Here is a 17,448-nt window from a genome sequence, read left to right as displayed (position 1 = left end):
TTACTTTGGACTACATGATTTGGCCCGCTGCCTTGCTGTTATTTTCTTTTTAATTAATGTATACTACTACTACTATTAAATACATATGAACTGCAGCCTCCTGCAGTCACTTACTTGTGATTCTAGCTTTCGGCCAGGAGAGGATGTCATCAGGGGGCATCCAGCGTTCTTCAGATGTTTCGACCCTAAACAACAACATCCTCCAGTTGGTGGCTCAGCAGTGAAAGCCAGTCACTGCCCATCTTTTCCTGGCTTCCAGCGCAACTCTTCCCAAAGCCAACATGTAGATGTTTTCATCTCCCTTCATGTTATTCCCAAAACTTTCAGCATCTTCCACACAGATTGTGCAGGGAAACCCCTGCAGCGAACCTCAATTGGAAATAGCCAGGCCTTCTACCCTTTATCCCTGCATTGCTGGACCAGGACCTGGTACTTGGTGGCTTTCCTCTCTGAGGCCTCCACGCATCCATCTTCCCATTAATTAATATGAATTAATTGATTTATTTAATCAATATTTTATATAATTGCATGTCCGATGTACTCAAGTGATTTGGCATTCTATAATAAACTATGAATCTTGCAATGCTATGTTAATTTCAGCTCTTTCAAACAGAGTCATCACTGCACAGAGTGAAGATGGAGAGGAAGTGGCCAGATGGAGCTGAGAGGGGAAAAGGCATGCAAAAGAAAAACCCTCTAAAAAGAAGCAGTATAATGTACATTACTGACCTGCCAGGACTATAAGTGCAGGTCAGTCTCATCAGTACTGTAGCGTTGTGTTTGTTAACTTAGCTAATCAAATATTAACCACAGTTTCACTCCTAGCAAACGTTAGCACTATTACTATCGTCACTCAAAATATGCTAAAAGACATTATCTACTGTATAGTTATAATAATAAGTAATTTATCAGAAAAATATCTAAATTTACGTACAGTACATTTAGGGAGCCCTCCATGTTATTTTAAATGTTGAAATTACAAATACAGCTAGGGTAAACAACAGCAACAATAACAACAATAAACACTTTTCCAAGCTAGCTACGGGTCATAAAAGTTAACATTATGTTCAATATTAGGATTTTTCTAAATGGATATTGTCATGATGTAGTTAGTATTGTGCTAACAGATATTTAGGCACTTAAAAAATTTGTGTCTGCCCATAAAAACCCCAAAACAAACATTTTTCTCCTATTTCTCACAATAAGGTGAAGAGAGTCAACCTGACACTAGCTCTGTGCAGTGCTCACACTTCAGGGTCAACCTAAGATGACAGGTAGGGATCAAATGAGAGAAATATGCTTTAATATATTTGCATGAAATATAGTATGGTTAAATCGTAGGTATTTTAAGTATTTTTTAAGTCTCAAAACAACAACACCACCTCAGTGCCCTAATGTGATGCTTTAAAATTTTAACTAAAAGAAATTTAGATTCTGTGCTCACAAATTACAGTGAGGTTAAAAAGTTTTCCAGCAATGTGGAGATAGTTCTGTTCATAGCAGTAGACCTGGTAAAGAAGTGACAGGTACATGAATAATGGCAACAAAAAGTGTATTTTGTTTACATCTCTTCTGCATTTAATCTACTTTTGTGAGTGAAAAGTTACTGGCAGCTTTGCACTTCTGATGTTTGTTAAATGCTTGGCATGCCCATGTAAGCTGATATAAATTAGGACTGCTTCACTCCCTCTAGGTTGCTTGTTTATGTTTTTATGGGATGGCCAAACTGTGTGTAATAAATCGAATTTAGGGGGGGAAATAGGGTTGTCAGTAGTTTTAGAATTTATTGTGGGTGTATGGGGTTGCCTGGTTGAGTGTGAGACTCCCAGCCTGAAATTATGTCCCAGTCCGGCCCTGAGTGTCTGTAAAGTGTTTCAGCTATCATCTGTGCAGATTCTCAAGCTACTATGGGCTTTTACTGTACCACTTTCATTTTTTTATTGCACGGACACAGGCTGTCACTCTTATTTTTGTTGATAGTCAAAAAACGCAAGAAAGAGAGAGAAGAGTTTTAAGGTGAGAGAGACGGTAAGTTGGGCAGGATGAAAAAACTAGATTTAAATTACTTTGGACCACTAGGTAAAAAAAAGCTAGGAGTGAGAGGGCAGAGTGTCATGATATGGAAGATAAGGATGAATGAATAGTATTTGTTTTGTGTGTCATACATAACTCATGAATGTTCCTCTCTTAATTCATGCAATCCGATAAGGTGCCATTTCCAAACCAGGTAATGATGCAGCTGCTCACAATGCTCTCAATGGTTTCTTTGTAGAATGTTTGAGGATGGGAAATGGACTTTTTTCAGCCTTTGCAGAAAGTAGAGACACTGCTGGGCTTTCTTAGTTATGGAGCTGGTGTTGAGGGACCAGGAGAGGTTGTCCGCCAGGAATTTGGTGTTCTTGATGATCTCCACGGAGGAACCATCAATGTTCAGCAAAGAGTGGTCACCCCGTGCTCTCCTGAAGTCAACAACAATCTCTTTTGTTTTGTCCACATTCAGAGACAGGTTGTTGGCTCTTCACCAGTTTGTTAGCCGCTATACCTCCTCTCTGTATGCTGACTCGTCATTCTTGCCGATGAGACCCACCACGGTCATGTCATTGGCGAAATTGGCGAAATTGATGATGTGATTCGAGCTGTCCATTGCTACGCAATCATGAGTCAGCAGAGTGAACAGCAGTGGACTGAGCACACAGCCCTGGGGGGCCCCAGTGCTCAGTGTGGTGGTGCTGGAGATGCGGTTCCCAATCTGGACTGACAGTGGCCTTGAAGCACATTGGAATGATGGTGTTTCTCAGGGAGATGTTGAAGATGTCAGTGAGAACATCCATCAGCTGGTCTGCACATCCTTTGAGCACTCTGCCAGGAATGTTGTCTGGTCCAGCAGCTTTCTGTGGGTTGACTTTGTGTAGTTTTTTCTCACATCAGCCATGGTTAGACAGAGCACCTGATCATTGGTAGGAGGAGTGGTCTTCCTCACCGCCACTTCATTCTGCACCTCAAAATGAGTGTAGAAGTTGTTCAGTGCATCTGGAAGTGAGGCATCACTGTTGGAGGCGGGTGGTGTTGTCCTGTAGTTGCTGATGGCCTGAATGCCCTGCCACATGCACCATGTGTCACCGCTATCTCTGAAGTGATTATGGATTTTCTGAGCATGTGGATGATTTGCCACTCTGATGGACCGGGGCAGGTTCAGTTTGTTCTTAGGGCCACCTTGTCACCTGCCCTGAATACGGAGTCTTGGGTCCTCAGCAGTGCATGCACTTCTGCAGTCATCCACTGCTTTTGGTTGGAGCATATGGTGATGGTCTTGGAGACAGTAATGTCATCAGTGCACTTGCAGATGTAGCTGCTCACTGATGCCATGTATTCTTCCAAGTTGGTGGAGTCGCAAAAAAAAATCAACTTTACTGTGTTAATCCCAGGTTATTTACTGTATATTTCAGTAACTATTTTATATTACTGTCACTATAATATTTTTCCCTTTCTGTCCTTAAACCCAGTTCCAATGTGCTGGTAACACGTCTTTCAGTTAATTAAATATCAATATAACCCCTAGCCTACAAACTGCAAAGTGATTCACAGATCCCGAAAATTTCAGTCTGAGCATTCACGGCTCACAATCATTAGTAATGGAGGCCTGGATCAGCAAAACACAACAGATGGACCAATGGATATATTGTAGTTAACTGAGTTAGTCATAACAGCACCAATCTGTGCTGCTAGGTGTCTCAGGATCTCATTGTTTCTATTCAGACACTGCTATGATCCTTAGTAAATGTAATCTGAAACACTACCAAAGGGTGGCTGATCCTACAAGTATGTGGGGAGGGGACACAGGAGGAGGGGAGAGGAGAGAAGGTGGGGTAAATATGCTCAGACAATGATCACTGTATCCACATGCTCATAAATCCAAACAGAAAGAAATGCAATCTCATGAAAGCTAAATACAAAAAAAAATATGCATCTATTTTGCTGACACGATGTATATTTGCAGGCACACTGCCACATATAGACATGCTTTTAAAGACAACTGGAATGTGCACATTCTAAGTGCATCTTGGAAGTGACAGCAGACAAGATTTGTGCTCTACCATTAAAAGCTTTTAAACACATTATGGATTGGGACTGCACAGCCCACAGCAAGGCCGGTTGTCAAGGAAACAGCTCATCTTCTACCTACACCAACACCATGGAGTCATATTTCACATGTAGAGTTTGTACTTCACTGGCTTTCTGCTAAAAGCTTTTTGTTTCAGATCCGAAAGCGAGTGAGACAGAGAACGTGAGATAGAGAAAGGGGGCGGAGGTGGAGCGGGAGGAAGGGCTTGGGCTGGCTGTTGCCAGGGCAACTTGACATCACAGTGACGAACTTCCCTCTTTAAAAGCTTTTAAAGCTGATTGCTCCAGCCCTCCAGGCCCCATTCTGATGCCTCTTAACTGAGTTAGAGGGGGGAAGGGCAGAACGGGTGGCCTCTCTCACACATAATCACAAGCCCGAGGAAAGAACAGAAAGGAAAGGGAAAAGGTGGCTTTCTAAAAGCTTGCTGCAGTGAAACAAAACCTTCCAGGATTTTGTTTGTACAAAAATCTGAAAGAGAGAGGGAGAGAGAGATAGGTGCTTTACAAAATGTCCGCTGAAGACTGCTTCAGTTATATAGTGCAAAATGAGAAGCACAGAAGAGCACGCAATTGGACAGATTCAGAAATGAAAGGGCTTCTGTACATCTGGGAAGAGTACGTCACTGAGCTCAAGAAGGCCAAACGCAATGCTAAGATCTACGAAATGATGGCTAAGCGACTGTATGACCTGACCGGCGAACACCGTCACAGGGAGGAGATAAAGATGAAAATCACCAATATGACATTCCAGTACAGGCAAGTGTAAGGGTAACATTTTAAAACATTTATTCACACCTTACAATTTTAAGTGTGCATTGACTAAATTTGATTAAATTCTTACAGGCTACTTAAAGCAACAGTAAGAAGTCAATAATCTTTCCTGCCTAAAGGACACTCCAAAACTGATTCTAGACTAAACAGATTATTTTTATTCTACAAAATTCAAGAACATAACATTCTAGGCAAAACAAACCATTTGTGTTTTACCACTCTCAACCTTCTAGACAAAACAGTTATTTTGTTTTAGATCATTCTTAACACTCTGGGCAAAACATTTTTGCATTATACTATTTTCAACATTCTAGACAAAACAAGAATTTTGTATGATAATATTCAATCTAGGTGAGGATAAAATGCTAGATAGAAGCTTGTACTGATGTCTTAATGTCTAAGGCAAACTTGGACAACCTGAAACCTACCTGTTGCTGATGCTTTTAATAATTTAAAAGCTTTGTGCTTTGCACATATATTCTTAACAATATAACCCTTATCAGTGTGCAATGTCACATGATTCACTACGCCACATACATACCACTCTCGTTAACAGGAAGCTGAAGCACACAGCCAGTGGTGGTAGTGGCACGCCTGACTGGCCATATTACAAGTCCATTGAGAGGATTTTGTCCAAAATACCAGAGCAGACCCATATGAGCCCACTGGACCCTCAAATCACTGGAGCATCAACTTCACAACCTGAACCCTCTGTATCCCAAGCTGGGACGCCAGTCATAGGCTTTCTACCTGAGTACACTGGCTCCTCAGAGGAAAGGGAGGTCAAAGAGGAGGACGATGAGGGGACAGAGGTCTCTGTGAGTTCCTTCGAGTCCAGGTAATTAGGACACCTGCATGATATTAAGTGTCCACGAATTTTGTCAATGAATTAGCAACATACTGTACATAGCATGTTTTAACATAACATAACTCATGAGCTCAGTAGCAGAAAAATCTCTATGGCTTTAGACATATTACATGCTTACTAAACTACACAATACTGCTAAAAGTATGGGGACACCTGACCTTCACAACCATATGTGGTTCCTCCCCAAACTGTTGCCACAAGGTTGGCAGCAGAGAATTGTCTAGAATGTCTTTGTATGCTGTAGCATTACTATTTCCCTTCACTGGAACTAAGAGGCCTAATCCTGTTCCAGCATGATGATGCCCCTGAGCACAAACCAAGGCTGGTGTGGAAGAAGTTACGTGGCCTGAACAGAGCCCTGACCTCAACCACATCACTTTTGGAATAAATAGAAATGCTGACTGTGTACTAAGCCTTCTGAGGCAAACATCAGTGCCTGACCTCACTCTTGTGTCTAAAAGGGCAAATCCCCACAGCCACTTTCCAAAATCTAGTGGAAAGCCATTCCAAAAGAGTGGAGATTATTATAACAGCAGATGGGGGACTAAATCTGGAATGGGATGTTCAGCAAGCACATACTGTATGGGTGTGATGGTTAGTTGTCACTAAACCTTTGGCTATCTAGTGTATATGTTCTGACAGAAACGGGTAGAAATGCATAAAAAAGTATTTGTAATTACATATTTATGCATAAGCAAACTAGAAATAAACTGGTGGTTGAATCCAAGATCACTTTCAGATGTCATTCTTTTACAGAGATTGTTATAACCAATTAAATTCAATTAAATCCTGCCCCAAGCTCCAGAACCCAACGACTGAAATTTAATGTTCCTGTAGGCTATGTAGGCTCAATCCTGATATTTTTAAAGAGGTGAAGAGATGTTCCTAGGCAATTTTTGTAGTAACTTGGGTATTAAAGCCCATTAAACAGTTTAATAATAATCTACATATATTCAGCAGTGGCTCATGACCATATATTTTGCCGCAAACAAAATTAAGCCTAGAAGTCTATTAAGAGAAGGCTATGTCATATAACAGTTGTGGATCAACTGCATACAGTTGAGCAGCTTGTTTTGAGTGGTTTTAGACATACCTTTGTGCAACTGCGTTCGAAGGAATATCATTGACCAGAGTTGAGTGAAATTTTCATCCCAACTACTTCTCAAAACCCACAAAATACCTGAAACTAGTACAAAAATTTTCAACCCTTTTGCAAAAGGGAGAAATTATCCTTCTTTTCCTCAGCCTTTGCATGGGGAACAAGTATTTCACATGTATTTATGATTTACCGACATTATCTGTTAATCCATCTATAATCCATCTTTCATTCTCCCAATCTCAAGGTATCTTATCAGAGAACTAGTTGTGTACATCACAGACACACTTGCTGCGCTACTACTTTGCCATTGTGCAGAAATGTAGTAGATTTAATTCCATTTATTTGTTATAAAATAATATCTTGATGGCCATGGAGAATTTTTAAACTAGCTTAATCTGGCAATCCTGTCATTAATTGTCCTGCTTCTTCTTCACTGAAATTGTTCATAGAGTGAGAGTATGGGGCAGCATGATTCCTGCTCCTGTGGACATCTGTTAGCGTTTGTTGCTGTTCCCATTTTTGACCACTAGATACAATAATAATGCTGCATTAGACTTACCTTGTGAGTGGTAATTCACAGGTCAGAACAACGTCATTTTCAGCTTCGGCACATTTGACTACGAAATGGGGAAAATACATGGGCGCCTCCATGTTCATCTTTTGTTATCAACAAGCTAGGCAGCAAACTGTGATGAGTGATTTATAATTTCATCCTCAAACACTCAACTGTATAGACAGTGTTTTAGATTTAACAAGCTTATATGTCTGTATGATGATTGATCTAAAGCAAATACTTGTATACACAGCATGGCTCATTTAAAGGTAAGAAGTGGTACTTTGTTTACTTCGGATGCTAAATTTGGATGTTAAATTGATGTCACTCTTTAAACTGGCAAGGAATTTGTAGTTAAACAAGATTACCTCAAGTTGATGAGTTGACATTTTAAGTTGAGGGAGCATTTTTTTTGGTTTTTACTGCTTGGAGCTTGAGAATTATGACCTTGAGTCGAATGCAGCACAACTCTATGGAAGCTAATTGCACAAGATCTAAGACAAACAAATCAATGGAAAACTGGCTTATATCTGTTAAATAGCTAACTTTTTTAATGCTGGTCATTCAAAAGAGGTAATCAGTATTTCAGCAGAATTAAAATGTATGGAGTTGTGAATGAGGTCTTTATGAAGATTAATATGTGTTGAATGGCTGATATAAATGGTTGACTCTGCCACACCTGCCCCTATGGATGAGCCAACACACCATAATTCTAATCTACACAGATTATTTTAATGGTCTTTGAAATATAGTCCTACTTAGATTATAATTGCACATCTGTGTCTTCAGGCCTATGAAGAGACCGAGATTGCCACACGGTACATCACTGCGCCGCAGGAAGTTGCGTGTGATGGAAGCGATGCTGAAAGAGCAGAGGAAAATGAGCCGTGCTGTGGAGGACACATGCCGAGAAGTGCGACGTGTAATGCACCAGCAAAACTTCCTGCAGGTACAAAGCCTGCAGCTCCAGGAACGAATGATGAACTTGCTCGAGAAGATGATCCCATCCACACCCTATCTTACAAATACACATACCTGAGTGTAACCCATTTATAAGCTCCACATAAACTGGTATTCACAGCTTCATAATGCTTTTTGTGGATCAGCAGCAAAGCTATTGAAATACATAGTTCTGTTTAATTTGCAATTGTTTGATTTGACAGCAAGTGGGGAAGGTGGAAGATCACAAAGCTGCTATAGCCAATGGTCTCACATCTCATTAACATGACTCAGAGTTTTGAAGTGTATTGAGTGTGCAGGTGTACAAAACTCAATATATGACAATCTAAAGTATCTTACATGAGAGGAACACAGCACTAATTGAAATAAACACACAGAACTTGTTTACTATTGCATCTTTGGTACTATATTGTTTAAGTATTGTTAGAGGATTTCAGATGTTACTCTAAGATGCTATACATAATGATAACATTTTATTCAACTGTGTGATTTTCTTTAAAAAAAAAAAAAAAAAAAGACTTTATTTTGTAACATCTGTAAAGCCTTATATAAACTGTTGTCTGCCTGGTTGTGTTTTATCATTTAACCCACTGTGAAAGCCTATGACCACCATAAATGCAGCTAGGATTTACAGACCCATAATGTATTAAACACCTGAATTTGTTTAACTTAAACCAGTGTTTCTCAAAGTGGGGTCTTGTGACCCCCCAAGGGATCATGAAGCATATCCAGGGGGTCCATCCATTTTCCATATTGCTTATCCTACACAGGATCGCAAGGGAGCCTGGAGCCTATCCCAGGGAACTCCGGACACAAGACAGGGGACACCCTGGAGGTTGGCAAAATTGCATACCCAGTCATACACTAAGGACAATTAGGAAATGCCAATCAACCTCAAACTGGAGTACCTGGAGGAAAGCAAATGCATGGACCTGGGGAGAACATGAAAGCTCTGGAGGCAGGATTCAAACCACCAACCCCAGAAGTGCAAGGCAAACTAACCATTGGTAACCATTAAGCATAGTTAACCAGGGGGTACATTTTCCATCCATACAGTTTCAATAACACTTATCCTACAGGGTTGCAGGGAACTTGAAGCCTATCCCAGGGAGCATTGGGTACTAGAATGGGTACACCCTGGACGGTGTGCCAATCCATCGCAGGGCACAATCACATACACATTCATACACTATGGACATGCCAATCAACCTACCATGCATGTCTTTGGACTGGGGGAGGAAAGTGGCGTACCAGGAGGAAACCACTGCAACACAGCGAGAACATGCAAACTCCGCACACACAGGGCAATGGCGGGAATCGAACCCCCAGCCCTGGGGTCAGTTTTATTTAATTTTATTATATTATTTCGTTTTTATTTTACACCTTTGTTACAGTGATGGAAAGTTATTGGCCCCTTGTCACTTTAATTGTGTAAGTTTGATCCAATCCTCAAGAACTAAAACAAGTGGGCCTATACATAATGTCATCTTGCATCTAATGTGTTTGTCAGCGGAAATTTTAGGGATAAAACTCCATAAACAGCCAGAATATTACTGTAAATATTAAAATAATGAGCCTAATATTTGAATATTTGGATTATATTCGTGGTGGGTCGGTGAAATAAATGTTACTTTTTAAATGGGTACAATGGATGGCAACATATTGCCTAAAACAGCTACTCTCCGTAAACATTTCGCAAACATTTAGAAGACGTATAACTAGCGCAGCCGCATAACTTAAAGCCACGCGTGCACCAGCGCACATTGCCTGAGTTCTGTATTGGGCGGGGCAACACTCAAGGGTCTCCGCCCACGCGCGCACGGAGCCGTTGGTACGCGCCCTAAGCGTTCCACGTGATTTTCCGAGCTCCAATAAGCGCCAAGTATTTGTTTAAACGTTGAGTCGGATTGACGGGGCTCTCAGCGAATCAGAAGGGCTCACTTTAGGTTGGCGATCGTTACGGTGCCATAGAGACTGAATGACGCTTTGTGTTGAGTACAATAGTGAATAGCAGTGGTTGTCTGGACACTGGACAGAAGTGGAAAGAAGACTGAAACTTTGAAAATACGAAGTGTTATGGTCAGGTAAGTGAGCGTACGTTTGTTAGGGCTGATATAGTTGAGAAATATTTAGTAATAATGTGTAACGTTTGTGGTGTACGTTTGTGAACTTTGATACGTGACGTTAACTTACTATTTTAATCTTAAACACGGAACAAAACATAAGTGTTCCGTAGTCTGGTTCAATCTTGGGATATAAAGGCTACAAACGTTTAACCTTTTCCCCCCTGAAACTTTATAATAAATAGTAAGAGCATTTACAATAAACGTTGTGTTAACTTTGTTTTGCCTTCATATTTTCCAATAAGAATCTGGTCTCTGAGTGAGCTCAGAGTCTCCAGTGCCAGTGCTTTCACATGCTGCCTTAGAGTAGCACCTGAAATCAAACCAGAAACACTTTTTTATTTCTATTTTCCTATAACACCGTCTAGTTTAGTTGATAAAATCTTCCTTTCTGCTTCTTTTCCTCTTGTTTTACAGTACCTACAATGACTGTGGCTCATTGATTTGGACTCTGCGCAGCAGTATCACCCAAGCCTTTTGTTGTGATTTGGTTGCATCTCGCAGGCAGAAATGAGAGCTCTGGAGCCTGCTGGAGGTGTGAAGAGATCTCTGGACTTCTCTCTAGCCCCAAAAGTCCGCAGCGTGGAGATAGAGCGAGGTAGAGCTGGATACGGATTTACCGTGGTTGGCCAGGCTCCCTGTGTCCTGAGTGGAATCATGAAAGGAAGTCCAGCTGATGATGCTGGATTGAAGCCTGGTGACTGTGTTTTGAGTGTGAACGGCACCGATGTGTCCGCAGCTTCACATGAAACCGTAGTGGAGCTCATCGGGTCATCATTACGATCTCTTAGTTTGCTTGTCTCATCAGTTGACCGACATTCAGTAAATTTTGCCTCAGGTTCCCTGGTTTTTCAGGGAAAGCAGAAAGAAACTTGGTCAAATACAGGACAAGTGGAATCTTATGAGGAAGGTATAGGGGAGTCAGTGGGCAGTTTTAATACTGTTTTGGAAATTTCAGGTCAGGCTTGTACTAACGCATCAAAAAAACAACCTAAACAGAGACCAAGATCAGAACCAGATATGTCTTACTGGTCTCATTGGTGTCCGTCAAAACACAACCCGCATGCACTTGATCGGGAGGAACCATCTCGTGTTGTGAGTAAAGATTCCGTTTTCTCAGACTTTCAGAGTCAGCATGATATTTTGCCTGACTCCAGCGCTCTAAACGTGGGAATGGTGGTAGGATACATAAACTCCATAGAACTGGATCTAGTGATTTCCCACTCTGAAAAGGAAACCTTACGAGCAATACGGGAATGTATTACTCAAATTGCAACTGAGCAGAAAACCCATTACTTGGTGATGATGAGGGTCAAGTGTAATTGTGTGCAGCTTTGTGATGACAGGGATGTGGTTTTGGCTGCATACCCTGCAGAGAACCTGGTCTTGTGTGCAGTATGTACTGAAGATAATAGGTTTTTTGGTCTTATCTCAAATGAGGTGATGAAAACTGGCCCAAAAAAAGCAGAGCAAAGCACTTGCATGAAGACATTATGTCATGTATTCATCATAGACCCAGAACTCTGTGATCACGATGACCATAAAAGCATCTCTGATCACTTTGGCTTTTCGTGCACTGCTGACTCGGACACCCAGGGTTGTCTGGAGTTTCCCCATACTCCGTATTCAATGTTAAACTTTGTGTCAGTCCTCTACACAGACATGGGAGACCATATTGAGAAATTGAGAGTCAAACTGGATAGTGAGGATTGTGACGAACAGCAAAGCACACGAAACAGTGGCAGTGGGGACAGCGGGATTGGAAACGTGTCTCCAGAGGATCAGGAGAGTTTTGCTGACCAGTGGAGTCTTACATCTCCAAACAGTTCCCATACAACTTGGGATAAACCATCTCCATGCATCTCCCAGCAGAGCAATGAGCCATCCCTAAGGCCAGAACGTAGGTGCCTTCTTGCAGAGCCATTTCCTGTCCCTGCCACTCCACAAACAAATGCGTCTATTGGAGAAGAGGTTTCACATAGTGTGCCTTTAAATTCTATTTCTCAGTGTAAGCAGTCACAACTGCCTGAAAATAAGACCAAACGGAGAGGAAGTCAGCGCTGGCCCTCTGTTAGTATCCGCGCTCGCTGGCAGAAACCTCGGCCCACCAGCATTGACAGCCTGGCTGACAGCGATACCGGTGGACCCAAAGCTAAAAACAGCACTTTACCACCTGCCATGGAACAAATCCCTCCACTGAGATACAAAACACCTGGTGATCTCGCATATGATCTGACTTTGAAACTGTTTAACAGTGGATCCAAGAATAAGGATGGAGAAAACAAGGTAACAACACTTGTTTTATATATATATATATATATATATATATATATATATATATATATATATATATATATATATATATATATATATATATATATATATATACATATATATATATATATATATATATATATATATATATATATATGTGTGTGTGTGTATATATATATATATATATATATATATATATATATATATATATATATATATATATATGTATATGTGTGTGTGTGTGTGTGTGTATGTATATGTGTGTGTGTGTGTATATATATATATATATATATATATATATATATATATATATATATATATATATATATATATATATATACACGTGTATACGAAATTTTAAGATGGAATTTTTAGTTAAGTAACTAACACAGCATATATTACCATTACTTCTAGCAACTGAGGATCAATTTGTCCATTAAATATTACTACCTAGACACTTTGAAGTGCTGATATGTATAACTACATGTCATGTAAATTGATCATTTAACCTATATACAAGAAGAGGTAATAAGATTACACTCTAAAGCTTCCGAGTTTATTTTGATGTACCTATTCATTTGAAGTAAAAGCTTATAATGCAAACTAAAACCTAGCACTGATTCTTAGCTATGTCTTTGTCATGAGGCTGGCAGACTAATTTGCACACTAAATCATGATCTGTAGAACAGATGGTGCTACATGGTTGGGGCACAGCAGATGGAGCTGTTGTGTTGATTAGTGGAGTCCAATGTGATTATGGCAGACGGATCAGTGGGAAAGCAGTTAAGCTTGGTTTCAATTCAAGAGCGTCACCTGGCAACAGTCGGCTAATTTCTCTAAACAGGGATAATAAGCATTGTGTTTAAGCTAAGTGACTTCAGTCTTCAGTCTTAATTTATCACGGTTTGTGCATTAATTTGATTATGTGCTATAAAATGTAATTGTCCTCATTGTACAAGACCATCCCCCCACAACATTAACTGTGTTGGACCACTGTAATCTGATTTCAGCTGTAGCTCAGATAGTGTTGAAAGAGGCCCACAAATGTTATAGTGCTCGGGGAATTCTGCTTAATGCAGTTTTGCTGGTTTATGCTGTAGTATTTCTGTAATAAGGCATATTTTTAGCTTCAAGCTAAAGTGATGCTAAGATTAACTTCAGTTAACTCTGGTGCTTGCATCTGTTTTGAGGAAACCCAGTGTACAGATGGAAAGGAAATTACAGGTCTGTGTGGTATGTGTGATATCATTGTCATTCCATTCAAACATATGTTTATCAGATAACTGTTCTTGATTATCCCACAAGGCACGAAGTCTAAAAAAAAAAAAAAAAGAGGATAAACAATGCAGGCAGATGAGTCTGTGTGATGCTTGCCCTGGGCCCCCTCAAAAAATGCTTTGTTGTTAGACCATGGTGGAAATATATAACTATATGAAATACACTGTATAACAAATCTTAATCAGTACGTATATACAATGCCAGTCAAAAGTTTTTGAACAGCTTGGCGTTCTTATATTTTATTACAGTTTAATCACAATTATTCCCACATGTTTAAATAAGCAGCATGGCATGGTTGTAGCTCCTAGGTGTGCACTGTGCCCTGTAACTGAGTGTATTCCCATCTGGTGCCTAGTGTTCCCAGGAGAGGCTCCGGATTCACCACAACCCTAACCAGAATAAAGCATTCACTGAAGACGTTACTGGAGGAATTAATTAAATAAGGAAACTTGTATCTTATTGTAGTCCCCAAATGGCACTATAAATGAGTGCTTTATAAGGAAGAAGCAGTTGGAGGGGAAACCCGTTAAACCTATATAAAAGGCTCCAAGATGGTAGTTTCGTACATTCTTCTTGCAGACACCAATTGATCAGACTGCAGCAGGCTTCAGACAAGTCATATGTTTTTCTCCACATGTCAGGGTATAGAGGAGATGACCCAGAGTCCTGACGGTCTCAGTTTCCGGCCAGAATTTGTATGAAAATATTCTTGTAAATGGGATGAATACTGGAGGACATCCAAAGTCTTGGACCAGAAAAGCAAGGGTGTGGTACATGTGCCTGGATCTAAACATTTCTAACATTTCACACTTCACTAAACATTTATTGTAGGCAGTATTATTATTGTCTGTACAGGCCTATTCTTAACATGTTTCTTGATTTCATTAAAGATGAAATGTCTGACATAAATGTACAGAAGCTAAGTTTTTGTCACTGAGTATTAATGACCATATGTGCTGTATAAGGCAATCGCACTTTTGCTATTGAGTAAACATTGTAAATGAACATAAATTAAATTAAAGCAATACTTTTCTTTACAATGATTTGCTACAGTGCTTCACGGGCCTTTGTGTTATTTTCAGTTCTTGTATGCTTTTGGGATGCATGCTTAATTGGATATGAACTGAAAAGGAAATGATTTATACCTTAAATCAAACACTTTCAAAAACTTATCATACTTGTAGCATGTACTGTGTGTACTGTTATGCTCTCTCCTATAAATAATAAACCTGAACTCTATAAGGTGCTTTACTTTGATTTATCTCTTCTCAGCGAACAGCGATTTGTTTTCTTGTTGTCTATTGAAAATTAGTCATAAGTCTAAAGGTTAACACAAAAGGCTGACTCTTGTTGCAATGAAAGGGATCAGTAATTGCATTTTTATAATACTTTCCGTTTAATAAATGATTTAAGTTTTTATTTTATGTTTTTAATTTAATTTAAGGATTAAATTATTTATGCCCAGAAATAGACGGGTGACCCTTTTTGCTTATTTTTGCTTCCTAGATTTTTCATAAATATTCTTACAAAATGTTTACAGTTAAAATCAGATTTTACTTAATTGACACTGCATCTTGTTTAGGGAGTTATTATTATATATGATAAATAACAATATAGCAATGTTAATGGTACAATATGTCATATTGGTTATTTTCTCTCCTCAGGGCTACAGATTTTGGGGTCTCACTAGAGGACGCTCTGTTCGAAAAACAGCTCGCACCAACCGACTCAGCCTGGCACGTTCACTTGATGACCTTGAGGTATGCTTTTTCTTTAAAAAACATGCAGCCGTCCTCATGTTTACTGGTTCTTTGCTATTTTGAGCATGAGATCTAGGCATGAGATCCTAGGCACTCAAACTATAGGCCTATGTTTTTGTGCTGAAGTGATGACCATAACCAGGATGTTCTATTACACAGCCAACACAGCTGAGCAAAACACTAACATTCCTGTAGCGTGGGTGCACTAATGTCTGCAGCAAAACTCTTCAACATTTTTTTACAGCCTACACTATTAGACTGATGCTATTAGACAAGTGACTCAGCTTTACTTTCCAAGTTATCTTCAGCAGTACAGCTCACTGTTTCTCAACATGCTTCATATCCTTGCATGATGTGAAAACATGACAGTGTGTTTTGTCTGTGGTCCTTGGATCACAGTCACAGAGTTGGAGAAGGAATGGTTGTTTTTTCGAATGTTCCATAAACGAAGACCAAATACTGTTGTATTTCACACATGGCACTCCACGCTAATCACACAATTGTGATATCATTAGGATCCTCACCCACAAAGCACAAAAACATGTAATTTTCCACAGCTCCTCAAACTGTGACAACAGATATGAAACACTGCTGAGTTTAAGTGGTTCTGGGCATCTGGTTTATGACTTGTGCTTCAGTATGTCATTGGCTTTAAAGAAAACCACCACCACAACAACAACTATTATTATTATTATTATTATTATTATTATTATTATTATTATTATTATTGCAAACAAAAGTCTCTTCCAGATCGACAGATAAATGAGAGCGCAGACAGACACTAGAGGGCACTAGTGAAAATGATTCTATTTTGCATTCTTTTCTATTTAATACAACAATTTTCATTACAAATTATATTACTGACAACAATCTGAGTGGAAAGTGTAAATTCATTAAATATTTACATGAATTTCAGAGTTTCTTAGTATTTAGTATGTCCTGTTTTTGCTTTAAATACTGTGCGCTCGAGCTTGCATGGACTCCACAAGTTTGTGCAAAACCTTCTGAACCATTTTAGATCAAATGCATCAGAGTTTCATCTGAGCATGTGCTTCAATAGAAGAAAATCTTGTACAAAGCAGTTGGTCAAGATCACGAATTTGCCTACAAATTTGCTTACAATAAAATTGGGAACTGTATTCAAGATATCGAACATTTACTTTCTTTGTTTTACATATTTAAAAATTCTAAAACCTTCTGTTTATTTCCAAGTTTATATGTAAAAACAAATCCCAGATTTTCCCTAGTGGTCTCAGTCTTGAAACTTTGGGTTTTTGTTGGAGGTGCATAGAGTTATAGATGTGTGTAGGTATGTATGTACTGGCCTTCTGACCTTAATAAATCAAGCTCTTTTTGTCCAGGACACCTGAGTAGGCTTACATACGGTTTGGTACGCAAGTTCGCTACAAAAGTGGAACGCTGCTTCAAACCTTGATTTGCTATATTCATTCTTTCTAGGTCATACTCCTGTGTATTTTTCTGAGCAGATTTCACGAAATGGGCAAATGCTTGAGGTTTAAAGTGGAAAAGCTTTTGTCATTTCTCCAAGTGTGAAATCTGAGAGCAGTAAGAGTTTTCCTGGAATGGGAGACGGCTGTTTCATGGACCTAATGCCCTTCTGGTGGTCAGGCGAGCTGGAA

At 39.6% G+C, this 17,448-nt stretch overlaps 2 protein-coding genes across 3 annotated transcripts in view; both read left to right on the top strand.

Moving 5' to 3' along the window:
- The first annotated feature begins 4,619 nt into the window (after window positions 1–4,619).
- On the top strand, window positions 4,620–8,943 carry msantd1 (Myb/SANT-like DNA-binding domain containing 1). Its single transcript, XM_017471200.3, has 3 exons — window positions 4,620–4,884; window positions 5,450–5,731; window positions 8,203–8,943. The coding sequence occupies exons 1-3, from the start codon at window positions 4,631–4,633 to the stop codon at window positions 8,450–8,452; spliced, it is 786 nt and encodes a 261-aa protein (XP_017326689.1). The 5' UTR covers window positions 4,620–4,630; the 3' UTR covers window positions 8,453–8,943.
- Window positions 8,944–10,330: 1,387 nt separating this feature from the next.
- The window catches only part of rgs12a (regulator of G protein signaling 12a), a 38,047-nt gene continuing 30,929 nt past the window's right edge, over window positions 10,331–17,448 (top strand). For both annotated transcript variants that reach the window (XR_001813226.3, XM_017472643.3), the window contains exons 1-3: window positions 10,331–10,457; window positions 10,914–12,782; window positions 15,713–15,808. Coding sequence is in view for 1 of the 2 variants with exons in the window: in XM_017472643.3 (XP_017328132.1) it covers window positions 11,007–12,782; window positions 15,713–15,808 (1,872 nt within the window). In the remaining variant the exon portion in view is untranslated. The remainder of the gene's footprint in view (window positions 10,458–10,913; window positions 12,783–15,712; window positions 15,809–17,448) is intronic.

This window comes from Ictalurus punctatus, chromosome 7 (genome assembly GCF_001660625.3).
Source record: "Ictalurus punctatus breed USDA103 chromosome 7, Coco_2.0, whole genome shotgun sequence".
NCBI lineage: Eukaryota > Metazoa > Chordata > Actinopteri > Siluriformes > Ictaluridae > Ictalurus > Ictalurus punctatus.
Note: the sequence above shows the minus strand (reverse complement) of the source record. Positions and strands in the feature narration are given on the sequence as shown.

Bases quoted from the DNA above. Each gene is read 5' to 3' on its own strand.
- msantd1 (XM_017471200.3), top strand. From the start codon at position 4,631: ATGTCCGCTGAAGACTGCTTCAGTTATATAGTGCAAAATGAGAAGCAC. The intron at 4,885-5,449 runs GTAAGGGTAACA...TCTCGTTAACAG, and splicing joins ACATTCCAGTACAGGCAAGT to GAAGCTGAAGCACACAGCCA. The intron at 5,732-8,202 runs GTAATTAGGACA...CTGTGTCTTCAG, and splicing joins GTGAGTTCCTTCGAGTCCAG to GCCTATGAAGAGACCGAGAT.